Source organism: Durio zibethinus, chromosome 12 (genome assembly GCF_047325235.1).
Source record: "Durio zibethinus cultivar Kanyao isolate XHJ-2024 chromosome 12, ASM4732523v1, whole genome shotgun sequence".
NCBI classification, from domain to species: Eukaryota; Viridiplantae; Streptophyta; class Magnoliopsida; order Malvales; family Malvaceae; genus Durio; species Durio zibethinus.
Genome location: NC_143173.1, coordinates 225,762 through 253,281, shown reverse-complemented (window position 1 = coordinate 253,281; position 27,520 = coordinate 225,762). Strand labels below are relative to the sequence as shown.

The 27,520-nt window shown below is 33.9% G+C and overlaps 4 protein-coding genes, 1 long non-coding RNA gene and 1 other non-coding gene across 9 annotated transcripts; 2 read left to right on the top strand and 4 right to left on the bottom strand.

Annotated features, from left to right (window-relative positions):
• Positions 1-1,976: 1,976 nt before the first annotated feature.
• On the bottom strand, positions 1,977-4,014 carry LOC111296703 (small COPII coat GTPase SAR1B-like). Its single transcript, XM_022891138.2, has 3 exons — positions 3,783-4,014; positions 3,331-3,462; positions 1,977-2,670 (listed from the first exon to the last, which is right to left on the bottom strand). The coding sequence occupies exons 1-3, from the start codon at positions 3,909-3,911 to the stop codon at positions 2,350-2,352; spliced, it is 582 nt and encodes a 193-aa protein (XP_022746873.1). The 5' UTR covers positions 3,912-4,014; the 3' UTR covers positions 1,977-2,349.
• LOC149515485 (small nucleolar RNA snoR83) lies at positions 2,937-3,060 on the bottom strand. The gene has a single exon (XR_016326401.1). It is a non-coding gene; the product is annotated as a small nucleolar RNA snoR83 (small nucleolar RNA).
• A 980-nt stretch (positions 4,015-4,994) lies between the features above and the next one.
• On the top strand, positions 4,995-5,506 carry LOC149515484 (uncharacterized). Its single transcript, XR_016346774.1, has 3 exons — positions 4,995-5,133; positions 5,204-5,313; positions 5,379-5,506. It is a non-coding gene; the product is annotated as an uncharacterized LOC149515484 (long non-coding RNA).
• Positions 5,507-6,761: 1,255 nt separating this feature from the next.
• On the bottom strand, positions 6,762-10,084 carry LOC111296742 (calreticulin-like). The gene is made up of 14 exons (XM_022891188.2): positions 9,950-10,084; positions 9,205-9,312; positions 8,915-9,107; positions 8,562-8,820; positions 8,402-8,458; positions 8,248-8,295; positions 8,070-8,156; positions 7,931-7,988; positions 7,769-7,836; positions 7,585-7,680; positions 7,450-7,497; positions 7,331-7,360; positions 7,128-7,247; positions 6,762-7,041 (listed from the first exon to the last, which is right to left on the bottom strand). Exons 1-14 carry the CDS (start codon positions 10,047-10,049, stop codon positions 7,030-7,032), a joined length of 1,284 nt encoding a protein of 427 aa, XP_022746923.2. The 5' UTR covers positions 10,050-10,084; the 3' UTR covers positions 6,762-7,029.
• Positions 10,085-11,068: 984 nt separating this feature from the next.
• On the bottom strand, positions 11,069-15,439 carry LOC111296916 (pyrophosphate-energized vacuolar membrane proton pump-like). Its single transcript, XM_022891395.2, has 8 exons — positions 15,180-15,439; positions 13,845-14,419; positions 13,121-13,500; positions 12,947-13,033; positions 12,434-12,764; positions 11,901-12,311; positions 11,521-11,580; positions 11,069-11,429 (listed from the first exon to the last, which is right to left on the bottom strand). The coding sequence occupies exons 1-8, from the start codon at positions 15,409-15,411 to the stop codon at positions 11,223-11,225; spliced, it is 2,283 nt and encodes a 760-aa protein (XP_022747130.1). The 5' UTR covers positions 15,412-15,439; the 3' UTR covers positions 11,069-11,222.
• A 3,634-nt stretch (positions 15,440-19,073) lies between these two features.
• LOC111296784 (uncharacterized) lies at positions 19,074-21,075 on the top strand. 4 transcript variants are annotated; one of them, XM_022891235.2, is made up of 4 exons: positions 19,074-19,224; positions 19,329-19,439; positions 19,929-20,044; positions 20,269-21,075. In XM_022891235.2, the coding sequence occupies exons 1-4, from the start codon at positions 19,183-19,185 to the stop codon at positions 20,588-20,590; spliced, it is 591 nt and encodes a 196-aa protein (XP_022746970.1). In that variant the 5' UTR covers positions 19,074-19,182; the 3' UTR covers positions 20,591-21,075. The 4 variants fall into 4 exon arrangements, with proteins under 4 accessions (XP_022746970.1, XP_022746973.1, XP_022746972.1 ...); XM_022891238.2 differs by having other exon boundaries at positions 19,075-19,134; positions 19,276-19,439; XM_022891237.2 differs by having other exon boundaries at positions 19,094-19,224; positions 19,332-19,439.
• The last annotated feature ends 6,445 nt before the right edge of the window (positions 21,076-27,520 follow it).

The window sequence follows — 27,520 nt, the reverse complement described above, 5'->3', positions numbered from 1 at the left end:
TTTGATAGACTTAACTTGATTTTAACGTGCTGGATGTTTTACTCTTCTACCAACCCATGAAATAAAGGCTTTAGGAAGGTATTAAAGAAACACTAGTATGCTTGCGTTGCCGTATGAATTAATGTTCAAGATACGTGTAAAGGTTTTACATTGTTGTGTATTGATATTTGAAAAGGAAAGAAATGTTAAATTTACTTGAAATGCTTCATTCATTTTTAAATTGGTATATGGGTTACTATCTAAAATGGCTCTTTCAATGACAATTTCCGAGTGTTTGGAACATTGTGTATTCAGCTTTAAGATTGAATCTTTTTTATCACCTTAAGCTTTTAAAAGCTGTGTTTCATGAGTTTGGTCTGATATTTTTTCATGATATGTGTCCCTGCCTCTACCCCTTTCCCATTAGCCTTTGCTTTCTCACCCTCTCCCTTCCTGGAGAGGTAGCCATAAAGAGATTGAGCTTCTGGGGATAGTAAACCACAAGTTTCAATTGAATGAAAAAAGTGACAAATCGAGATTCGACAAATGCATGAAATAAGGGGCAAGAATATTAAATGTTTTATCGATTAAACGAAAAAAATTGAAAATGAATCAAATAATTTGTTGGGGAGCTTTGGATTAATTCCTACACTTGGAAATTTGCAAGGTACATTGCACTCAATTTGAATCAATGGGACACGAATTTATAAAAGAGAATTTAAAAAAAAAAAATTATGGATGAATTAAGATTATGAAACGATCGAGTAGGAATTTTAAAGGTCTCTTCTGGTTCTATATAAATTACTAATCTTCCAAGCTCCACTTCATCCTTTCCTTGCAAGTTATAACAAGTTCCATTTAGCCTTTTTATTGCATTCCATTTTCTCAAAGCTTTCTGTCAAAGAAAGAGCAAAGATGGAAAGCAGGAGTTGCTGCGAATCAAGGAGCAATGTCTGCACTTCAAAGCATGAAACTGTGGTTGTGACTCCGAAGAAGGAAGAAGATGTGAAATCAGATATCCCCAAGGAAACTGTGGTTCATGCTGCTGCTTTGGTGAAAACTCCAAAGGCTGAAGAGAAAGAGACAGTGAACATCAAGAAAGAGCCTGTTAAGGCTAATTTTGGTTGTGGTGGGTGTAAATAGTCAAAACTATGTTTGCAGGTAAGTGGATTTGAGGGGAGCTTCTTATCTATGTTTATAGTTAATTATGGTAAATCGTTTGGTTGATGGTGTGTTTAGCAGTTAATTTTAAAGATAATTATGGCTTTATTATTGTTATAAACTGGCTTCTGACTGCTACTTGAGAAGTTGGTTGTCAGGTTGTGCAATCCCCCTCAAATAATAAATGGCTATTATGGTTTCATCTCTCTCCGTCTCTGCTAATTTGAGGTCAAATAGAAAAAAATAGTTATTTTGTTCGAAACCTTCAATTTATTGCCATTTTTTTTTTCTGCAAATTTAGAGGGTAAGATATCTAAAATTGATTAGGTTAAATTTGTTACTACAAGAATACCTAAAAACTACCGATGGTAAGGATTTTGAAAAGAAATTTACAAATGAATAATAGTGCATCAGATATTAATCTTTACATATTTGTTGTCGAAACAAGTGAAAGCTTTTGCGAGGTATTGCCCTCTTTGATCATGTCCAAAAAAGCTGAGGATTAAACAATTGTAGAGGAACTAAGGAAAATGATCAGGATGATCAGCAGGATAACAAAAACCTGAGTTTTACGTTGCAGCACAACATGGCAATGAAAATTAAGTCAATTGAAGCTTGCCAATGGAGAGTAAGTAGGTGAAACAAGTCACCAATTCTGTACTTGAATTTGCAACAAGTTTGTCATTTTTGTGTAAAGTACACTTGAGAAACACCAGAAAGCTCGAGTTTGATTTGATGGTAATTACTGTGATTTCAGGAGCTTAACATCACAGATAAGATTTATGCATGCTATCTTCAACATGATTGTTTCAAAATTTCACCCACAAGTCTAAGCGTAAATAAATGAAAAGCCACCAAGCAGACGACATGCTTGGACGACAGTATGAGTTGTCAAACATTTGCAAAGCTGCTTGTTGCAGCAGTAAATACACTATCCTGCCTAGGGGAGATACTAATGTAGTAATCAGGGACCAAATCATCAATTACCTATATGTCTCATTGTCTCGTAGAGGGTAGCATGTTTACTAATTCAAACAAAAAAAGAAGAAAAAAACCAAGGGTAAGAGAAGAGGGGAAAGGTGGGTAACAGAAGGGGAAGGGGGAGGGGATGGAACACCTGCAACAATGATTTCTTAAAGTGTTCCATCCAACTCAATTCTGTATAAAAATAACATTTAGAAAGAAAGTATCTAAATATCCTGTAGCTACCTACTTAATGTACTGAGAAAGCCACTTGAAACCATCTCCATAACCCATTTTACGAACAATGCTACACATGAATACCTCAAGAGGACGAACATTTGAGTCTCCCAAGTTGACCTTACCCTTACCTGTGGTGAAATTGGTCAGGCCAAGTTGATAACGCATCTCATCTTCTGAGGCAGCATATGGTATATCAATCTTGTTGCCCAAGATGAGGAACGGAACATTAGCCAAGGCTTCATCAGAGAGGAGAGCATCCAACTCCTTTTTTGACTCAGCAAACCTCTCCTTGTCATAAGCATCCACCAGGTAAACAACCGCATCAACCTACAAAAAAATTTCATATCAGTTTAGTTATGCTCGGTAGGAAAAGAAAAGAGAAAACGTTCTGGTAATCATGTTGCCCTTCGTAACATGACACCAGTGATAACAGAATGTCCAAAAACTACCAGGATTCTATTGTGCAAGATTGCCCACAAAAACAAGACAAGAGAAGAAGAATAGGAAGGCCTATATATTACTGAAGACTTAAGCAAAAAGAAAAAAATTATGTTTTTTGCTTTACAACATTCCTACACTAATCTTGATAAATATATTGTGTGGTTAAGTACCATCAAAACACCTTTTTATCAAAATTAGAGGTGGAATCAAAGAACTCACCATGCTTTTTCTTCGCTCCACATGAATCAGGTAATCACAAGTATTATTATCTGGGATTATAGAAGCACATTCAAAAAAGACAATGACACAGACGCTCTTGCAATCATACAGATGCTCAAGTGGAATAGCAAAGAAGAGAAGTGACCAACCGGATGCATATTACTACTAAATTCTCAAATCCCCATTCATGCAACAAACTTTACCATATTTGACCAAACTTGAACAATAGCTAACGTTAAATTATAAATAATGAAAATTATTCTTCACACCATGAATAAATACTTAACAAACAATAGCAATTAAAAATTGCAAGAGAATTTGAGTTACCTTGGCATAGTAATCTTTCCAAACTCTTCTAGCAATCTGATGGCCTCCCAAATCAAAAGCCTTAAACTTGATCTTCCCAATACTTAATTCCTCTGATGTGGGATGCTGTGTTGGCTGATGCTGAACTAATCTCTGCCAAATCCAATTACCAACATCCATAAAAACCCAACTTTCAATCACCTTATTATTGAAGAAAGCAATTAATTTCTACCAAAATCCCATCATTAGTACAAGCTTCATAGCCTTAATTACCTTTAACTAAACGTTTATTAGCATTCAAATCATTTCTAAATCAGAAATATAACAACTTTATTAGAAAAACCAATTATATTAAAACACATATAATTCCCAAAATTGCAAAGTGATTTGATTTGAGCAACACTCGTTTTGCAATTACATATCAATAATTTGAAAAAAAATTATAATAAATAAAGGTGAATTATGAGAAATACCTCATCTTTGAGCATGTGAAGCAGCGTCGTTTTACCGGCATTATCAAGCCCTAAAAACAAGATCTTGGCCTCTTTTTGCCATAAACCAAGAGAAGCAAGGATCCCATAGAACCAATCGAAGAAAAACATAATTTAATTCCTTCAATAAAAATAATGAAACCCAAAAATAAAAATTGAATCTTCTTATTAAAAAAAAAAAACAATAGAGAGAGAAAGACTGAAATGTTGCTGTGCTGGTGGCGGGTCTGCATATATATAAGGGATAGTGAGTTGGCGATTTTTGACCGGGTGAGTTGTTCGAACCAATCAGGTTGGTTTGAATGGCGGGTTGGTTGGTTGGTGACAATTTGTCAATTTGGGCTTTTTCCCAATTTTGAAATTAAGGGAAATTCTTTTTACTTTGCATTTGCTTTCTATTGGGCCTATCTTATTATTGGGCTTTTCTTTTGGCAACGAGATTACTATATCTACATGCACCCAAACCCTTTTAGCTGGTGGAAGTTTTTTTTTTACATTATCAAAAAATAAAAAATAAAAACACCAAATCAACGAAAAATGCAAGCAAGACAAAAAGAAAAAAAAATTTATACGAAGTTTTGAAGATAAAATTCGTTAATTTTTTTATTAAAAATAAATAAATTAAAATTAAAATTAAAAATTAAAATTAAAAGTTTCATCATATAAATTAAGTGTATAAATTTTAAAATTTTTTAATATATTTAATAAATAAATATTTTTAATAAAAATATTAATAAATATTAATCAAATTTAAACTACAGATAATATTTTTAATAAATTTTTTTACATATTATTAATTTTTATATCAATTAATTAATTTAAAATTTTTATTTATTCATTTTTAATAACAAACGTAATTAAAGTTTTGTCCGGCCGGACAAGACATAATAGATAAGTAACAATGAATGAAGTCAAAACGGAAAGTACAAAAGTGTTCCACTGTCTTGAAAAACCAGCGATCCAAACGTCCAAAACTAACAAATCCCACAGATTTTTCCCCCCCAAAAATCTTACCCCCTTTAGGTAAATATGTAGTACTGTCAAGTCCGTCTTTAGAACCTATCAAATTAATAGTTCAACTTCCACTCTTGAAGTTTTCAACTGTTTATTCCCAAACAAGAATCAATGACTGATGTTGTAGCAAAAGACCGCAAAATCCTGGTGGCCGTCGATGAAAGCGAGGAGAGCATGTACGCTCTTTCATGGTGCCTGAAGAACGTGATTTCTCAAATTCCAAAGATACCCTTATCCTCCTTTACGCTAAACCTCCGAGCGCCGTGTACTCTGCTCTAGATGGAAGAAGCAGGAAACCCCACGTTCATTTTTTTTTAATGTAAAATTTACAGGCACTTTTTGGTAACAGGAAAGGAAACAATGAGCTGATCCAATGGTGTTTGTTTCAGGGTATTTGTTTTCTGCTGATATTTTGGCCACGATGGACAAGTACAGAAACGATGTGGCGGTTTGTGTGATTGAGAAGGCCAAGAGGATGTGCAGAGAGCAAGATGATAAGGTGTGGCTTGTGTATAATCTTTGTTTTTGAGAGTGTGTTTGGCTGAATGGACGTTAATGCTGTAGAGGTGAGAGTAGAGAATGATGATCCAGGGGACGTGATTTGCGAGATTGCTGAGAATATCAGTGCTGACGTGTTAGTTATGGGAAGCCACGGCTACGGCCTCATCAAGAGGTGGGTCGTCCCTCCAAATTTTCATTTTTCTACAATTTTTTTTTTTTTTACAATAGCCATTCAGGCTATGGTTATTGATTTTTTTAATCATAATTAATTAAAGTAATTGGCATTAGATTGTTGAGAATTTTCATTTTTAAACAACAGTTTAAAAAAAAAAAAAAACGCATGGCCATGGTTGTTAGTAACAATGTTGGTCCAATTATATCGGGTTTGCATGTGTTAACTAGTTTTTTTTTTTTGAATAGCAGTGCTTTCTTGAGAGTGTAAGTGTAACGGATTTAAGGAAGAATCTTGAATTTCACATAAAATATAATAAAAAAGTCATTGGAGTATACAAGGGTTCACACCATCTTTTTTTTGTTAGGCATATTTTGTAAGATAAAATTATGAGGTCAAAGGGGTCAGAACAGATAATATCTTACAAGAGTGTGAACTGTGACGGTCAAGTTGATTCGGGACGTCGAATGAGTGAATGTCCGGATCCCGAAGTCACGTGGTTCGGAGCTTAAGTCTCGACCCATGACAAGTGGTATCAGAACCAATCTTAAATCGTTTTATCCATATCAAACACCTCAATTGAGGTAAGCAGGGTGGTCAGCCTCCGTGATGAAGATTTTACGAGATTGGATGCAGAAAAATGTCACGGACCTAATGAAGAGTTCTGAATCTCACATCAAACATAATAGGAGTCACTGAAGTATAAAAAAGTTCACATCATCTCTTACTTGTGAGGTGCCTTTTGTAGGATAAAATCGTAAGGTCAAAGGAGTCAGAACGGATAATACCTCACAACGATGTGAATTATGACGGTTAGACTGATTTGAGACGTCGGATGAATGAATGTCCGAATCTTGAAACCGCACGAATTCCTCAAAATGTGAAGTGCCCCGTGCTGATTGTTAAGAAGCCTAAATGTTCCTCTTCTGGAACCAAATGATTGGGATACAACTGATACTTTTATGTCCAAAGGTCCATTGTAAAAGATTGTGCTGTATGCTTCAGCTCTTGTTGTTTCCTCGTATCTTTGTCTACTTAATTTTTTGGTCCTTTTTTATTTCTCTACTCATATTAAGTTTTTCTATATATTATCCGATTATAGTCAGTAAAGCCTTCCTTCTAAATGATTTAATTCCATGCATCCATTCAATTTATATTGAGTCGCTCATTCTTCCACATTCATTTTACTTCATCTTACTAACTCTGCTTTCTGTATTTCTTTAATCTTTGATTCGCAATACAACATTGAGAATTGGAAATTACCCAAAAAACACTTTTGAAAAAGAAATGAAGTTCAGAGTATCGGATAAATCTACTGATCATAATAAACATCCTCCTCTTTGTTCAGGCAGTTAAAATTATATTAAAAAGCAAAAATCACAGTTTTCTTGCCTGCAGAGCATTCAATTCCTTTTTCCCCTCTAACAGGAAACTCCTACAACTACAAATAAAAAAAAATAAATAAAGGAAATCTTTTAAGAGCACTTGCGGCACTTTAATCTTCAAACCAAATTGTCAGCAAAATATTGAAGGGCTCTTGCCTTACAGCTCATCCTGAATGCAAAAGGCAACCATTCATCAATAAACATATAATTGATAAAAATGATTTACCAAAATCAGACAAGAAAATAACTACTTACATGTACATCTTCCTCGGTCTCTTCCTTTATCTCAGCACTGTCTTTGCTTGCATCTGATTTGGTATCAGAATCAGATTCATTTCCTTCAGCATCATCACTATCATCATCTTCGTCCTCAATCTGGAATGTCAGTTAACACAATGAAAACCAGAACGACAGCAAACAAATCATCATATTCTTAAGAAGGCATGTTGTAGGCTTACATCCGAATCAACTGGGTCATCCTTTGATTCCTGAAGATCATGTTACATTAGTTAGAAAGGGGACACAAATATAAGTACAAATAAAAAAAGAACTAAGACACTTGTAGTCAAGAAAATACCTCCTCCTCTTTCTTTTTCTCTGCTTCCTCAAATGCTGCCTTCTCAGCCTACAAAAGGCAATGACATCAGCCAAATATGACAAAAAACGAACTTAAGGAAAAAAAAAAAAATTCAAAATACAGAGATGCACATACATCCTTCTGTTTGCCCCATGTTTCTTCAGCTAGTTTCTTGGCATACTCTATATCATCAGCAACTAAGATATTATCAAACATTGTTCCAGATTTCACCTGAAAAAAAAAATTATCTTGTTATAGTTCTAAAATAGCATGGAATGATGCTAGCATAGGAGTAGAGAAAAACGAGGCAAAAGAATACCTGCCACAATTCAATACCAACATACTTCAAGTTGGGGAAAACATAGAGATCAGGGTCATCCTTGAAATCTGTGGGCCATAACAAAACACAGGAATAAATAACCTAAAATTTTGTTGTTGACAATAAAAAAAAATGCACGACAGAAAAGAAATAGCAATAAACCTGGGTTGTCAATCATTGGTGCCTTCCACTTGCCCTTGTAGTTAGGGTTTTTGATTTTCTGCAGATAGAGGAAGAATTGTGACACACTACTAATTCAAAAATCATATTAGATGCTGCAATCAGATAAGGGTTTACAAACCTTCGGCTTCCATGGGCCTTTGTACTCAGGGTTGGGAATTGTTGAGGGTGTCCATTCACCATCTTCTTCATCATCCCAATCTTCAGGCTGTTATAAATTATTTTAATCATTAATCTTTATTTCAAACAAGGCATACTATTTCATAATAAAACCATTCCAGAAAAAAATATATGACTACCTTTTTAGCATCAGGATCAGGGATCTCTTTTGGAATGTCATCATAACCCTATAGTAATCAAAACACTAGTGGTTAGCTTGCCTATGCAGTTTTAGGCAGTATATATAATGTAGCATAAGAGAATGGAGGAAGGGGAAAAATGAGAAGTTATTACCTCTGGCTTCTTATCTTCAGGATCAGGGATGTATTCGTTGTCTTCCCAATCTTCAGGCTGCCCATCATGCAAAGAAATTAGGTTGTACTCAAAATTCATATGAGAAAAAAAAAAGAAAAAACCAAACAAACATCAACAGAGATTATGCGTTACTGATTACCTTCTTGGCCTCAGGGTCCTTGATTTTTTTTGGCGGGAGAAGATCCCAATCAGTGTACAAGCTACCAGTTTGTTTCTCAACATTATCGATAAGAATGCTGTAGGTAGCATCTGGACGGAGAATGAATGTATAAACATGAGTGAGTTGGTCAGTCTCACAAGGAACTTCCTTTTTTATCAAGTGGTTTGTCCCATTGTAGGTCAGAATAGCATGTACTTTCTTGGTGCTGTAGCCACAGATATCAGGCCCAAACATGATGCTGCAACCAACCAACATAACAAAAAATCAGTAAATCTATAACAATAATATCTTTTAGAGATACGAATAGATTAGATCACAGGGTAAGAAACAACCTGTAGGGGGTTTCACCACCAAATTTCTTCTGGTCAATGTTACCGCTGAGCAACTTCATGTAGCCACCACCACAATCAAGCTTCTGCTCATGCTTGACAGAAAATTGGAAGACTAGAGTCCTCTCCTTGTTGTTAGCTTCTGGGAACTCAGCTGAAATAGCATAGAACCTGTAGTCTTCACTCGTTTGAATACCTGTACAAAATGCCAAGCCACTAGTAACTAACTTGAAAGAGAGGAGTTCAAACCTAACCTTATCAATGCCAATCCATGAGTAATTCCAGAAGGTTACCTTTGTCATTAGGATCTCCATTCCATTTTCCAGAAGTGCAATTCCATTCCCCAGCCATGTTATCATCTTTCTTCCAGTCGGATATTACCCACCGACCTTCCCATCCATCTTCAGTTTCACAATAATAGAAAAGGAAAATCAGCCAAAAAAAGTGAAATTGTGCAGTTTGAAAACAGCTAGAGTAAAAAAAAAAAAAGGTACAATTAAAGCAGATGCAGCTTCTTTTTCACAAGTTCGCTTTCAATTTTTTAAAAGGAACGCAGAATCTTAGGAATGTAACCAGTCACTTTATGCTTGACTCTGATATCTATTCTGCTAAAAAGGACATTAACTTTTAATAATTCCCTTCCCACATTGCTAAAAACTAATGTTTCCATTCCTATCTATGTTCTTACAGAAGCAATTACTCGCCTCACAATTATCAATAGAATAAACCATAAATAAACGCAGAATAATAATATTAATCATCATCCCATTTTATTATCTTTTACAGTTGCAGATCTACTCGAATTCGTTGCATTTTCAACCGTAATTAAGCATTTGACTAAAGGAACAAATAAAAAACAACAGGATCCCCAAATTAACAAAAAAAAAAATCACCGATCCGTTCAAATTAGATCAAATTGAAAGCTTAAATCTCTACAAAACAGATTCAAACGACAAAAGCAAACCGATCTAAAGGTTCAGATACAATGCACAGATTTAGTCAGAGAAAGCGGAAGGAAATGAGTAAGAAAGAGGATACCTTCGAAGCGTTCTTCGAAGAATACTTCAGCAGAGGCGATGACAAAGAGGGAGACAAAAATTAAAGAAAGAAAACTAGGGTTTCGTCTGTTAATCGCCATGGCTGAACTCAGCAAGGAGAGAAGAGTGGAGCTGCAGAACAATAGAGTGACGGGCTCCCATTATATAGCGTCAGAAATGAGGTAACATCCTTGGTTGATCTGACGTGGATTGAAGTGAAGGACGTGAGCGAATCATTGGATGACATGTCATTCATAAGTGTCATTGGATTGACGTGGCGCAAAGCTATTGGGAAGGACTTTCACTTGACACGTAGGAAGTTTGCTAGGAGTTGGGTTACGTTTCGGGCTTTCATTTTAGTTGGAATGCATTACACGTGGCAATTATCCAATGTTAGTTTGTGCGGCCTTATGTTTTTTTGCTTAAACCTCCTAATTTTAGGAGTAGGATTTTGGTTTATTTAATTAATATTACTTGTTTGCTGTTATATAGACTTAAATATTATATTCTAGAAACATCCATTTACATTGGAATATTCTTCACATCTGGATTTTGGAATCTTTTGAGTTTTAGATAGGTAAATGTCAACTTAATTATAGTTTTAAGAAAAAAAAGTTCAGATTTATACAATTAGTAATATATTTTTTTTCAAAAAAACCATAATTTTAAAAAAAGCAAATAAAAATAACTTAAACAAATATATTTTCATCAAATACAAAAATCATACGTGAAATCAATAACCGTTGTAAAAAAAATTTTTTAGATAAATAAATAAATAAATAAAAGATATTTTGAAAAAAAGAATTATATATTTAAAGGATAAATACTGAAATTTAGAAATTTATCTTTAGATTAATAAAAATACATTGGGATTATTCTTTTAATTAATTCTATCATCATTTTGGAGTAATACTAAAGAGGTAAGTCCATCAAATAAGATAATTTTGGTGGCCGAAGGACTCTCAATCCAAAAACTTCTAAAGTGGGCCAAAATCGGCACTTGTTTTCTCTGTTTATCTATTTTTTTATGCTTAGATTGGAAGCCACTCAAAACTCATTGCATAACATCAATGTTATATGCAAATTTATCATGGTTTTGTGCCCTTGCCATGGAAATATATGGATTAAACTTTCTTTTATTGATATTAAAATTGGGTGAAAGTAGCAAAGCCAAGCTTGATTTTCTCTTACAAGTTCAATTTCACTTACAGCTCTTCTACTGCTGAACATATATGTACAGGGGTTAAACTGAGACAATCTAAGAAGGTTTGAAATTAGAGCAATTTGAAAAGCAAGCCTCCATGAGCCGCGAAGAAAGGAGCAAACACCAATGACTCAACTGCCATGAGCTTGATCAGGATGTTGAGTGATGGACCAGAAGTGTCCTTGAGTGGATCTCCAATTGTGTCGCCAATCACTGCAGCCTTGTGACAATCTGAACCCTTGGGACCCAGAGACTTGGCATGTTCACTAGCACCAGCCTGCAAAAGTCACAACAAGATCACCAAAGTGGAAACAGAAATTAATATGGCTAAAATGTATCTAAAAGAGTACAAGCAGGAAAAGTTGAACCTCGATGTATTTCTTGGCATTATCCCATGCTCCTCCTGTGTTGGACGCTGAGATGGCAACCTAAGGAAGATAAAAAAAAAAAAAAAAACAATATTGTCGAGTACATAAATAAGATCAACTAAGGGGAAAGGATGATGTATATAAAACAATCTTGAGGTGAATAGGTGATCCTGACGAGTTTAGACACAAGCCTGCAACAAGATTTTCACGAGGCAAAAACAATGTTTTGCATGAAAAATCAATGAAGTCCTGACAAATACTTTGAGATTATCAAAGTTGAAAGCGAATGAAAGATGATGATAGGGAAAGAAAAATGATTGGCACTAGAAAGCCAAAAAAAATGTATGGTTCTAGAAGGAAAGGTGAATGGTAACTCATACCTGGACACCAGAAACAAGTGAGCCAGCGAGAACACCAGCTAGAGTTTCAACTCCAAAGAAGGTTCCAACGATAAGTGGAGTAAACATAACAAGCGCACCGGGTGGGATCATTTCCCTGAGTGAGGCATCAGTTGAAATCTTGACACAATTTGCGTAGTCTGGTTTTGCCCTGCCTTCCATTAGTCCTGGAATTGTGTTGAATTGCCGACGAACCTCTTCAACCATTTTGAGAGCTGCACTTCCCACGCTCTTCATTGTCATAGCTGAAAACCAGTAGGGGAGCATGGCTCCAACTATCAACCCAATGAAAACCTTTGGTGTCAATACATCGACTGACTTGATGCCTGCTCTGCTAACATAGGCACCAAATAAAGCAAGAGAAACAAGGGCTGCTGATCCAATTGCAAAACCCTGAAAGGAAAAGGCAGAACATGCCAAAAATTCTTTTCAACTTTTGAAGGAAAAGATAGGAGAAAGGGAAGGGCCAACAATGAATTTGAAGAACAAGATCTAGGAATCAACATAAACATCACCTTGCCAATAGCAGCAGTGGTGTTTCCTGCTGCATCTAAAGCATCTGTTCTTTCACGTATCTTGTGACTCATTCCAGCCATTTCAGCAATACCGCCAGCATTGTCACTTATGGGACCATAAGCATCAATTGCGAGACCAGTGGCTATAGTACTGAGCATTCCCAAAGCGGCCACAGCAATTCCATACATCGCAGCCAGGCTAAAGCTCACATAAATTGCAATGGCAATGGCAAATATGGGAATGATGACAGATTTGTATCCCAGAGCCAAACCAAAAATCACATTTGTTGCTGCACCTGTCCTGCAAGAATCTGCCACATCCTGTACCGGACTGCAAGTAATTGAAGAGGGTGCTAAGCATCAGAGATAGAGAATGACAGATGCAACGCAAGAAGGCAAATCCAAAGGCATTGATGAATAGCATCTTAAACTTAAAGGTCAACGGAAGAGAATTTTATTTCAATTCTAGTCTAATAAGAACACTTCGAGCAACACATTCACAAAGATCCTCACCTGTAAGCATTGCTAGTGTAATATTCTGTAGTATATCCAATAACAAGTCCAGCCCACAAGCCAGTAGCAACACAGAAGAAAAGGTGCCTGCGTTATACATAATCAGTAAGACTAAAACAAAGAAAAGGGGAGGAAACCTTCAAATGACGAGAAAACAGTTTACAGGTTGCATACCAATTTTTCACTTCCTTTTCAGTTCCAAAATCAAAGAGAGTGAATTCTGATGGCAACGCAAAGAAGCTGACCATGGCAATCCCAGCAGTCATCAGAACAGTGGAGATAAGGAGTTGCCGTTTCAAGGATGGTTCAATTTCACTTACGGTCTTAATCTCAAACAGATCAGTTGCAAAGAGTGTAGTTATCAAACAAACCACAATTCCCATTGAGCTAATGATCAAGGGATAAGACATTGATGTAAAGTCATGACTGATTCCAAAGGATGATATAGATGCAACAAAAAGAGCTGCACATGATGATTCAGCATAAGAACCAAATAGATCAGAACCCATCCCAGCAATATCTCCTACATTATCACCCACGTTATCGGCAATAACCTGTATAAGTGCAACAAAGTTAGATGCGAGAAAAATGTTAATCTATTAGAATATAAGTGGCATTAGAACTTGAAGACTACCTACTACTGTTATTATAAAGAAACTTAAAGTGCTAAAATAAATGAGAAATTATTGCCCAAGTTGGATGCGTAGAGGGAGTGTGGAAGCATTTGTCCTTGATATTGCAGTCAAATTTCAACAAATTTTAGGACTGAAACAATTGAGCAAATCTCAGCTACTGCTCTTCTGGTATAAATAGAGATATCTAATAAGCTAAACAACAAAACAGAACTTAGTAAGGCAAATACGTCCAGCAAAGTGGAAAAGGAACTGTGGAAACTTACTGCTGGATTTCGTGGATCATCTTCAGGGATATTTCGCTCAACTTTGCCAACAAGATCAGCACCAACGTCAGCTGCTTTTGTATATATTCCTCCCCCAACTCTTCCAAAGAGAGCCATAGAAGAACCACCAAGACCATAACCAGTAATAGATTCATAAAGTCCCTCCCAGTCATCACCATAGTACAGTTTAAACAAATTGATGGATGCATAGAGCACCAAAAGGCCATTGGCAGCGAGAAGGAAACCCATGACTGCACCAGAGCGAAAAGCTGTTATAAATGCCTTTCCAACACCTTTCCTTGCTTCTAGAGTTGTTCTAGCGTTGGCATAAGTTGCAATCTTCATCCCTAGAAAACCTGAGAGGACAGAAGTAAGAGCCCCCAGCAAGAAAGCAATTGTGCTAAAGAAGGCATTTGCCAGGGCAGGTTTGCAAGTATTTCCCTGGTTGTATGTGCATGGTTCACTTTTGGTGCTGAAGCCTCTAACTGAACCAAGGAAAAGGAAGATGATGGCACCAAATACACCCATGAAGATACCGAGGTACTTGTACTCGGTAAAGAGGAAAGAGGTTGCACCTGGAAACATGGTACAGACAGGTAAAAAATTCAGCTACAAAACATAGACATCATTAGTAGAAAACAACAGAGTACGAGTCCAAATTTATGTTTAAAACACTGTAAAGAATGATGCATAAGGATCAGATAACATAGAAGGGCACAGGGAGGAAAAAGACAGATTTGCATTTCACAGTGGAACAAACATATTTGTACACAATATTTAAATAAAACATCTCCATTTTTCACAATTATATAAGTTGCTCAGAAGGAGAACCATGCATGCTCTTTTTCCTCTCTTTGCATTCAAGTGTTTCTCGGCCAGTATAGCTCAATGATCGAGATTTGCTTTTAGCTCTATTGTGCTTATTGTCAACCATTCAATTTGCTTAGTCAGAAATTCAGAATGATTAGTCCAGGGAATGCAAATAAGAAATTCAATTCTCCACTGTAAAAGGTAAAAAGGCCTGCTTTTAGAAATTGAAATTCAAATAAGAAATAGAAAGCTCAAAGTCCAAAATAATAAGTGACAAACAGAGAAGATCTTACGTTATACTGACGGAAAAAGAAGGAAGAAAATAAAAATAATATTTATCCTCTATGTATAACATGATGTCATGGGACTTCTCAAAGATAATATTCATCTCATGGATATTTTTGGACTACAGAATTCAACAAAAAGGATAGCAAGTAGAAGAAAAGAAAATAAATGGTAAAGAAAAACCTCAAAAAGCTCAATCACAAACATAAAAGTGAGAGAAATATAAAAAAGAGAGCTCACCGACAGAAATGGCATGCTGAATCTCAGCACACTTGATAGAAACCTCATCATTGTCAATACCCTCCTCTTCTTCACCCGCTTCAATCAGAGTTTCTTTATATCCATTGCTTGAATCATTTGATGAGACGTTCACCTTGGAGACCAAAAACCATTGAAGCAAAGCAAAACCAACGCCCACCAAGGCAGCTACAGGTATCAGAATCTGGGTAAGAGCCTCACTCATAGCACTCATTTCCACAAACTAGCTCTCAACGAAACTCACTTTGTTTCTTGGCTTGTCGTATCAAAATATAGCAAAAACTACTACTAACTAATTTTTGAATAACAGACTCAAAAAACTGGAAGTACGCAAATCTAAAAGTGGTCCTATAGGCACTGCATGGCTATTGAAATACGCAAACTGGTTGGTTTGAACGACGGATGGGACAAACTTCTTAGATTCTTCCAAACCTTGGTTGCGTTTACCAGTTGTTTTGATTAGCAGTTTTGAGTTATGTCACTGTCTTTATACAATGTGATCCATTCACATTAAGTTCGTGTCCGTAAAATTTTGGGTTTGTCTGGCTACAAATAAATTTGGATTAGAAGCAGCATTTACAATGTGGGGAGATAAGATCAAAATAATAATATTTATTTAATTGAATATCAGATACTTAGCTATATAATTAAAACAGATGGTTAAACGTGGGCAATTTTCTCTCCTTTTAGCCTTTTCACTCTTATTATTTTAACTCAAATTAATATGCAGCAACCATCATCTAGCCAATGTGTCAAATTGCCAATGTCATTGCATTTTGAGTTATCATCACTCTAAGCTTTTTTAATCATTAAATCAAAAAACTGAAGTACGCTTGAAAATTAATTTAATTTAAATTAAATATGCCTGGAAATTAATGGATCCCAAGTACCTTCCTATCGATTGTTTATACAGTTTTTAGGTGTGTTTAGTCTTTGAGAAGAAATTTTCATTAGGGAACAATAGAGAGAAAGAGAGAAAATTAAAAGGTATTTTGTCTGCAAACTTTGCTTGAACATGAAGTTTCGCAACATGCCTAGCTTATTCAACCTTTATCAGTCAATAACTAAATTTTGCTATAAATTCGATGATAACAATGCAAGTCTTAACCCATATGAGACCACATAAAGAAGACTTGATTAAGAAACCAAATAAGGAATTACCTTTGCACACTTTCCTTTTCCATGAAGTTTCACATTCCTTGAGCTTATTCAACTTTTAGCTGTCATTCATTGGGAATTAAAACTGCATTTCTCCATCTAAATGAGAACGGAATTATTAATTATATCATTAAAATAAATCCCCATGAGTAAAGCAAGGGGAACAATTCAGAATTCTTGATTTTGTATTCATTAAAAGAATAATTTCATGTGAATTTTAGAAGCAACATGTTTATAATTTAACTCACCAACCATCATTAAAGGTCCAGCTTGATGATTTTTAATTATTGGTTTGGTCGTTACCATTCAATGTAACCACATTATATATAAGAAATTTCACTAGATAAAACTGCCACGGCATTATTTGCCTTTTACAAGATAGGGATTGTGTTTGAATTTCAACAGCCTAACCTACTGATTTTGACAAAGTCCACATTTCCTTAAAAAATACTAGTCAAGAAAGTACCAACAAAGAACTAGTCACATTGAAGATCAAAGGAGGGACAAAACCTTGAAATAGACAAGCCATTAGGGATGAAAATATAGAATAAAATTCATGTAATTGAAATTTCTGGTACAAATTTATAGATCTTAGTCAGATCCCAACTTTTCAAGATAACCACCAAATCTTTTTTTGTTAATATAGCAAGGGCAGGCAATGGGCTTAGTTCTTTCCTTTTCACAGATATATAATCCAAATAGTATGAAACAACTGGCTCTGTTATTTCCAGAGATGTTGTTTAATTCACGTTAATCGAATTGCTTAATAGTGCTTGCTTACAAGACAATACTATGGGCAGATTTTTTTACCTTTGATCTTTCAGTCATTTTCAAATGATTGGCCTTTGTTTCCAGGTGACTAGGTAGGCTATCTTTACCCGTTTAATTTGCATCTTCTTCAGGAAAAGTCCTTGATTGAATATCAAGACATCCAGGAAAGGTGACGCAAAATGTTCATTTGTTACTTTAATGGAGATTTAAGATCATACCATCTAGACAAAGACATGGTAAACAAACTAATATTAATAACTCAGATTCTTAAAACTAACAAAGTTAACCATGCCATTGTCGAATGGGTCGTTTGGAGATCACTGTCAATAACAACAACGAGTGAAGGAATGTTTAAGACCAATAAGCCATACACCAAATGAAGTTTGTTTACCATATTGGCCAAGTCTTTTTACAAACTTGCAAGCTAGTTAGTTTGAATGTCTTTTTATTCTGATTTCTTTTTTCTTTTTCCTTTTCCTTTCTTTGTCTTTCCTTAAGCAACCATATTCACCATTTAACAAATTTTACAGAACCTGCCATATCTATGTTGGCTATAGCAGTTATATATGTCACTCGTTTCCTGAAGAAATGTTTGCTATATTTATATTCAAGCTCAATTCTGGTTCATTACAGTGAATAAAATATTTGACATAAAATATTATAGTGAACTCTTGTATATCCATAATATATCAGTCGGCGACTCTGAGGGAGCTGAGGTGAGGACCGGCTGCAAAAACAACTGATGGCATGATGCCTCAATTTGAGGGCTTATGATCCAAAGCAAATTGGAAAACCTAGCAATAGAAAAGAAGAGTTAAGTGCTCATAGGAATGAATCAGCTATAATGATGTGCCACAAAAACATGATTATAATGGTTCTTACATGCATAATGCATGATATGTCAATTTCCCTCTTGAGGAATAATCATACATCAAAGCGCCTTATCATATTCTTGGGGATCTTCAAAAGCTTAAAATTTCCAGAATGAATGCAAAGGATGCCCTTTAATTTGTTAAGAGTTGCGTCCTTTGGTAGCCCACAAAGGCAGAAAGGTGCTTGAATTTGGATGCTGAAAAGATAAGCCCTCTGCATGAAGCTCATGTGATTAATAAATGCTTGTCAAGCGAAGAAGCTACTTTGCGTTACATGGTTATAACCATGGCACCACTTGTGTGACGATCAAGTCGATTGGCTCGAATAGGTTGGCTTGGTTCCCTGGAATGGAAATATACGAATGTATGTGAACATTTAATAAAGAAAAAGACTAAAGCAGATCAAAAGGAAGCTTCTCCTGATTTTGGTTAGAGGAAGTAAAGAACTATCAAGATCGAGTGAAAAAAAAGTCTGTGATCGCAACATCAGAATAAGGCCCTAGCAATGGCTGTGCTTCAGTCTCGATCATACCAGCTTGAGATGGCTCGTCAGGCACGGATGAATGCCCAGCACACACAATCTCTAACGGAGATAAGTTGGGGCAACCAAATACGTACTTACGTCCTTCATGTATACATTAATCTTATTGTTCACCTAGACGATTTCATTTTGAATAATAAGATTAGCCGCTAAAGATTTTGCTGAAAAATGCAGATCAATAAATGGAGGCACATGACAAATTCATCCAACTAGTGATGTCCGAATAACACAGCTGCAATGACTCCCAAAGCCAGTAGGCCACTGTGACAACCCATTTCATGCATCAGCTTTGCATTATCACCAGTCACCACACCTCAGAGATATGATATAGAAGCTGATTTTACAGAGCCATTGGGCATTTGCGTATATATTTAGCACAAGAATTTGCGATGAAATCACATAGCATTGCTTAATAAATTGTTTAATATGAAAAAAAAAAAAGAGCAAAATATAGCATATATCTAACGGCGTCGTTTGGTTTGAGTTGGAATCTGCCCAAAGCATTAACCCTTTTTATATTGCTTGTTTTTTTTCCTATAATGAGAAACAAATAAAACCTTGTTTATTTTGTGGATTGACGGCAAAGAAACGACAAGTTACGCTAATTAATCAAACCGTTTCTATTTTTCATCTTCTTCTTTTCATGTTTAGTTTGCTTTTATCTTCCAAGTACCCAACATTTAAGGTTGAAGAGCTGAAAAGATTTTATTTTTTTGCTTCTTTTTTTTTTTTTCAGGCATTGAATTGAAGTAATTAAATCTGTTAATTTTGTTTTTGGGTGCAAATTAGAAGATGGGAATGTCATCCATAATAACCCCAGAAGATGTGTTGGAGTCATTGATGAATGATGGAACCATTGATGCTCTCAGGTTGAAGATTATCAATCAGCTTCAGGCCAATGTTAGTCTCTTTCTTATCTCTTTTCTGTTTATCTTAATAGATAAGTATACAACCCGTTGAATTTTTTGTCTGCTTATTTTTGTTTTGATGTAGAAATAGTTCATTGAATGATTTTCTGGGACAATGTCAATTAAATTTGTGTTTTGTCGTGAAGATTGTGCAAATTCAATGATGCTCTTTGAGCTTGTTTGATAGGTTAAGTGGAATAATTGTACTGACTTTTGAAGTTGTGTTAACTGGTTTATTGTATTTATTGTTCTAACTTGGCTGAAGATCATCTATCAACTTAAAATTCTAAGACCTTATACGTGAATTCAGTTCTTGGATCTCCTGTGAAGTTTCTGATATGGGTTGTATGTGCTTCGCTGACATAGTTAATTAGTATTGTTAAAGTAGTCTATGGCACCTACATTTATTGAATTTGAAGAGAAAGGACTCATCACACTCCCTCCAGTTCGGTATGATATCTGTACTTTTTCTTTGCTATAGGAGGAGCTGAAGAATACGGCAATCAAAATGGCAGAGCAGAGTAAGGTCCTAAACACCCCCGGGGCTGAGAAACAGACTAAAAGAGAATTGTTTGATGCACTTAGGCAGGACCTTGAGTGAGTGTTATTGCTGTTCTTCATTGTTTTTAACAGCTAAGGTTCAGTAATGCGTAGATGGTTTCATGTACTTATTTTATGTTTTTGCCCTCCCATCCTATATGTTCTAATAATTTATAAAACTTTCTATGTCATCTTGCACAAATGTGCTATGTGCTCCTGATTAAAAGTAAAAGGGCATTAAATGTACTTTGGAACTAATTTGGGTTCTTATTATTGGGAAGAACCCCAGTGCTGGAGAGGGCCTCAAAATCAGTTTGGGAGTTGATTTTGGACAGCAATGGGCTAGGGAAGGACATAAGTGAAACAGTGGAAAGAGTCTTTTGTAAATTAAGTGGTGGGGAGCCTCCACTATTTCCTAATTCAAATGATGAGCGTCAAACTGAAAAAGAAGTTGAGGACAAGAAAAGAAAAGGGAAAGAAAAGGAGAATTCAAACTCTAAATCAAAGAAACGAAGTTTCATTGACATGAATGCTGAGGGAAGTGCCACTGACATTGCTGGCAAATCTAGTGATACTTCAGCTGCACCTGATGATGCTACTTAATTTCCCATGGCTATTGTGAAGATATGTTCTTGTGTCAACAGAGGCCATTGTTGCAAACCTGGTGAACTTTTGACTGGAAAAAAGAATTCTCCATTCAATTCTTTCCACTTGGTAGAACAATACCACAGTGTTGGCGTTGCCTAGAACAGAACAGAAGTGAATATGTTTATTGAACTATGGAGTTCTCATGACCACAAGTTGTATCGTCGTGAGGTTTATATACCATAGTTAATTATGTGAATAGTTTGAGGGCTGCTGACTTCTTAAGTTGCATTTTCTTATATACTCGCAGGCCTATTTCTTCTGACTTTGCTAATTTGCAAAGTAGATGAAACCATGCTTGTTTTTGAGTATCTTCCAGTTTCTGACTTCTGCACAACAGAAATCACCTTTAGATTTTTTTTTTTATTTTTTTATTTTATGGTATGAGTTGATACTTTGAGAATGTTACGGAAACATGTGTTTCCTTTTCATGTGCCTTGAAACTCCTGACTTCTTGCTAGCTATCTGAATATTTTGGAGAAAACATATAAATATATATATATATTTCCAATATCTGAGCTGGAAAACCATCCTTCATGAAGTTTCTCATGGTAATTTGTTATATTATGAAAAGTCAACTAAATAATGTTTGATTTCTTGGTCTCTGAGGGAAAAGCAGCCGGAAAAGGACTTTTGATCCACACGGTTTCTTGTTTATCTCAACTAAAAGGTAGTCGTGTTATCATCAGTATTTCAGGGGTTTTCTTTGACCCTTACGATCAGGGGCCCTTTTTATTTTATTTTATTTTTATTCTTGTAATTCTTAATGCCAAGAAGACTGCTCTCACTTAGAAGTTCAATTTCGTCTCTTCTTTAGTTTTTTCCTTGCTTTGGTGGACTCCGAGACTGGAATTGAGGGTTGCTTGAGCATACAAATAGTAATAATAATAATAATAATAACAATAAACTTCTAATGACTTGAGGCCGGGGAGGTATTTCTTCACCAACAACCAGCCTTGGGAAGCATACAAATTCTTTTTCCAGATATTAGGAGTGCAGCATGAGATAATTAATCTATTCTGAAGGGTATTCAAATGAATAAATAGGTTTCATTTTCTGATTTCTGATGGAAAGGAATGGACATTGATGCATGTTCACTTTACTATCTGTCACTTAAAGTTTTGTCGTTAATCAAACAACTTCAATTTTATTAAGATCTGTTTCTCAATCATTACAAATTAATATCCAAAGATTATCTATTAGCAAACCAATTGGATACAAAGGATCTTCCTATATCATAATATGCAGTAACAAAAGTTCAAGTAACAAACAACTCACATGGTTTTGAAAAAAATTTTTGAAAAAAACAATGAGGAAATTATTTTTATAACTACTAAGTTTAGCTACTTTCCTCTTAACTTCCTATCTTCTAAACTAAAATGAATATCCTAACAAAAAATTTAATGTATTATACTAACTTCTATGTTCCGTCATTGATTTCATTATTGAAGTTTAGAAAGTGTTCCATAGTTTGATCATAATTAACATATGAACAAAATGAGTTGTTAGGCAGCAGATTCGCACTCATGTTCTCATGAAGAACCTGAGACTGAGACTGAGACTGTGACCAGCTTGCAGCTTGGGAAGAGATTAACCTGCTGCTTGACAAATTATTGTTCATAACTACAATATTATCAATCATATTCTGCCCATAGTTTGGAGTCACATTATTTGTGTTGTTTGTAAAATATCCTTCTCTTGATAGATTACCCGCTGCCATCTCGCTGGAGAACTCAATTTGCGAATTATTCAGCAGCATATTTTGAAGGTCATCTTCTTGAAGAAACATTTGTGTTGAATGCATTTGAGAAGTCAAAGATGTAGTCGCTAGTCCTCCAAATTGATTTTTCATACCTTCTTGTACATAATCTGATGCATAACTATTTTGAAAAGAGATAGTTGAATTTACCTGGAGAGCCGATGTAGCAGCGAAGGACATTCCTCCAACTTGGTTTGTAATTAAATTATCTGAAACATTATTCATCCCTTGACCCCAGGGTGGCATTGGATTGCTTATGTGTTCATCTATATTTGAAAAATCCAAAACTATATTATAGTAATGCGTTAGTTTGCAATTTAACTAAAGCCTATAACAAAAAAAAATGGATTGAAAGCAATAAAATACCTGATATTGATGAATTTGGATTCTTAAGATGAAGAGATTTTTGTGCATTCTGCGCATATGTTTGAAAATGTTGAGAAAAATATGTAGGAACATTTGAAAATGAAAGTTGTTGTTCAGCATTGACATGTCCTTGTGTACCAAAGTCAAATGATAAATCAATTCCAAATGTATGTTTCTGAAAGTGTGGAGACTCTAGAGTTGGATAATTTTGTCGGCTTAATTGAAACAACCGACTGTCACATCTTAAAAGTTTCTCAAAAGGCTTGTCAAGGGCTCCAACAGGAAATTCAAGGTAATGTCTCCTAAAAATACAGCACAAACAACAATAAAATTGTATGTTGGAAATGAAGAAATTTAGCACTAAAATTTGGTAAATACAAACCTAAAACTAAGAGCTTGTCCTCCAGTGAAGTCTGAAACCATTCTCCATTGAGTGTGCTTTCTTGGTTGTGGATCAATCTCATGGTAGAATGAAGGAGGTTGGTTTAACTGCACAAATCTCACACATTATTACTGAAATTCAAATCAAAACAAGTAAGAGATCTACATTAAATCTTAACTAGACTGAAAAATATTTTACCTCAATTTCAAGAATTCCAGGTTGATCTTCCTGCATGATAGCCTTCAAGGACAAAATATCAGACCACTGTATTTCGATCTTGCTTTTCAAACAATTTTCTAAAAATTCCCAAACCAACTTTCTTTTGGCAAAGTAGCTCTTTGCTACTAAGTCACCTTCATTCCTTGATACCCTCTATAGAGACATTAAACTATTTATTAACTAGAATATGAAAAATTATAATATTTTTGTAAGGAGATAATTAGTTTCACCTGCCATGAGCCAATTCTAAGCAAAGAAATCGGGAAGTTTTCAGCTTTCATCTTATTTGCTTGTTGTAAAGTATCTTGTAACTTTGCTCTACCTGTAGTATAATCAGAATTAGGGTTTGTTTGCTTTCCAACATTGCAGTTTTGTCCTCGGGCTAATTGGTCTAGTTTGTATAAGAAAGATGGTGTTTCAGAAAGTTTTAAACCAAGAGCAGGTAATGTGTTAAAAGCATGAACCAGGTTAACCTGCAATAACGATAGAAGTTAAATTAATTGCATGCATATAGTACTTGTAGAATTATAATTAAAAAAAAATGTTGTACTACATTTACAAATAAGAATGAGGAGAAGGAAAATGATCAAAAAGAGGATAAGGCTGAAAGTAATTAGCATGAGGAGTGGATTTGTTTAAATCAATTTTTACAATCTAATCTCAAAATAAGTCACATGTTTTAAAGGTTTTATAGCAAGACCAGGTAATGTGTTAAAAGCATGAACCAAGTTAAACCTAAAATAATTATCTGCATGTATATAATGCTTGTAGAATCACAATTCAATGAGTAAAGTAATTAGTGTGAGTGTGTGTGTGTGTATACATATATATATGCACAAATAACCCATGCATGTGACCAACTTTGAAATTTAATGTAAAAAATTTTCTTGGTCACTTTTGATTCATTGAGAAAATTGGAAACAAAATGCAATAGCCAATACAGAAGCCAAATTCTATAACTTTTTCGAAAATAAATGTGCTTAAATGTTAAATCTATCCTACGAAACATCTAATGAAACATAATTAGTACAAAAAAACAGTAATGTGATCTATTTGGTTTGTTGATAGTATTGAACTCTTAGTTTAGTTTATGTAAATAGATTGAGTTTAATTTTAATAACTTCAAGTATAAATAAAAAAAAAATTAATAGTATAAAAAAATACAGATCGAGATTAATTTTAATAACTTCAAGTATAAATAAAAAAAAAAGTACTGCAACAGATATTTTTGAATAAATGGTGAAATAGCTAGTCCATGAACATTTGAAAAGAAAAAAAAAAAAAAGGGAAAGTAAGCATGGTAAGAGATGATCTTAATGTAAATGAACAAATATATATACATTTAAAAAAAAAAAAAAAAAGCAAAAGCCTGTATTTCAAAGAAAGTAATTTATTAGAAGAATCAAAAGACGTTTGTAATCATTTTCTGTCAGAACTTATCATTAATCATTATAATAAATCTTGCAAATAAGGTGCATGACACAACATTAGCCTCATGCATAAAGCTAGTAATAAAGAAAAAAAAAAAACTAAAGAAAATGCAGTAAACTGCTTGCTTGCAGCTTCAAAGGGAAAAGAAAAATGGAAGTTAAAGTAAAGACTCAGTAAACTCCTCACTTTGGTTTCAGCCCAAAAAAGAAATCGAAAAAATAGTTAAACTCAGTGTAACAGCCTCTGATCAATAATCCATAATAAACAGTAAAAAAATGAAAGAGAAAAAAAAAAAAAAAAAAAAAAACCTGTGGAGTTGATTGTATCCAGCTCCCAGAAAGAGAATCAAAGGTCTGAGAAGAATTACTCATCAAAGCAGACTCCTCCATATCCTCATCCAAAACCATAATCCCATGTTCCATGATCCTCAAACAACTCTAAAAAAGAAAACAAATCAACCTTTGACAAAACCCCAGATTTTATATCAAAGGGTTGGTTAACTGTTCTTGTGTATCTATATCTACACGTAGAGTAGAAGAAGAAGGTGTAGAAATTTGTAAGCTTGGGCTGTGAAATCAAAGCAGACAGAAGAAGAGAACAGGGAAGCGAAATGAAAGGAGAGTGAAACTGCTGTTGAAAGGATTTGGTTGAAAATACAAGGATTCCGCCTGTTACGTAAAACTAGATATGACTTCATTGTTTATCACACCTCGACTCTTATTATTATTATTATTATTATTATTATTATTATTATTATTATTATTATTATTTTACATTCTTAATTACGCCTTCTTTTTCTATTTTTTTTTTTACTTATTATTATTATTATAAAGAAAATGATTTAGTATAAATGAAGTAGTTGGCCAAAGGGATTTTTTTTTTCTTGAAGGAACTATTATTATATTTAAGTCACGGTAAAAATGAAACAGTAAAAAGAGAAAGAAAGTTTGGATCGAAATCAACTTCTTATATATGTCGGTTAATAATTTGTTATTAGTTATGTATCTGTTTGATTTATTTTTTGTTTTTTAAGAAAAATAAAAAGACATCAATTAAACAAAATCTTAATATGGATTTTTGGTTGGTTCACCTGAATCCATTTTTTCACCATTTTCTTTTTTTTTTTTGGGTGGCATCATTTAGTTGGAATCAAGTTATTATATGATAACAAGCATTAATGCAATTTTCTGTTTGCAATAACTCCAAATGCCAAAGGAGAGTATTGAAAAAAAAAAAAAAAAAGGATATATTACTTACCCTTTCTAAGTATAAATTAAGAAGATATAATTTTTCTTTTTTTATAAATGATGCCGTAATATGAAAATAAAAAAATTAAACATATTTTAAATCTCAAATTTATTTGATTTTACTTTTGAATCGATTTTATAATATTAATTAAATCAAAAAATATAGATATGAATTAGATATATAATTATACATATAATTTTGTAAATTTATTAATTTAATTTATCAATATAAAATACGATATGATAATATAATACGAATAAATAAAAAAAAACAATGTCAATTCTTAAATACATATTTATTAAATAATTTATTCAAAAGTTAAATAATTTACACTCACGAAGGTAAACCTGAGATATGCTTTTATTGGGATTCTGAATTTATAATTACTCCCCATTTTTCTAAGAAAAAACAAAAACCCAAGAACAAAATCAATGCCAATTCTTAAATAATTAAAATTTATTGGATGAATTAATGGTGCAGCCATCTTTAGAACACAGCAAAACAGTGGATGGTGTAGCATTCCATTTCCACAGCCGTCGCTTGCAGGCGTCGGACACATTCTAGGCTAATCAAGCATACGAGCATGACACACCATTTTTTTTTTTTTAGTTATTATTTTATTTGTACTTGAAGCTAATTATTATTTTATTTGTATAAATGCCTAAATCACTTAATTTCATTACGGTCAGTTTCTAGTTAATTAAAATTAGAAATAAAAATTTATTTATTAAGAAGTAGATAATGGATCAAATATTCTCTATTCAATCTTTTCTCTTTTCTAATTTATCTGCTACCTTCAAAACTAAAAAGAAAAAAAAAATTGATCAAATTTCTCAATATTTTCCTTAAAAAAAATGCTATTAATCGCTGATCAATTTTGCACCTGCTTGATTTGATTCACGTGCTTAAATAGAAAGAAAATTTCTAAGCATTAATACATCTTTTTGCAATTATTTGTTTTGCAATGATTCTCTATCCTGAATATTACTAAACCCTGCTCGTGGAATTTTCATCAAAATCCACGAGAACTGAAATTGCATATTCATAAAATAAAAGTTGCTCTGAATTCAGAAAGTTAAAAATGTGATTTTCCACCATGAACACATCAATTATACATATATATATATATATTAATATATTGCTTTTATAACGTTAATTATAATATAAAAATCATAAATATTAAAATTTAAAATTTAAATCTTTTAGATTTTACATCTTAAAGGTAAATGAATAAATCAATTGAATTTATTTCTCAATTTGACATTTTAAATTATTTTATTTAGATTTTTATAAAATGATAGAGTTTATTTTATGAATACATATATGTAAGTTATTTTAATAAATCGATTCAATTAAACTTAATTGAAATGAAAAATAAAAAAAATAAATTGATTCTAATATATTAAAAATTTTTTACACGTGATGATATGATCGATAAATTTTTAATTTTATCACATAAAAAAATTTATTATAAAAGAAAAAA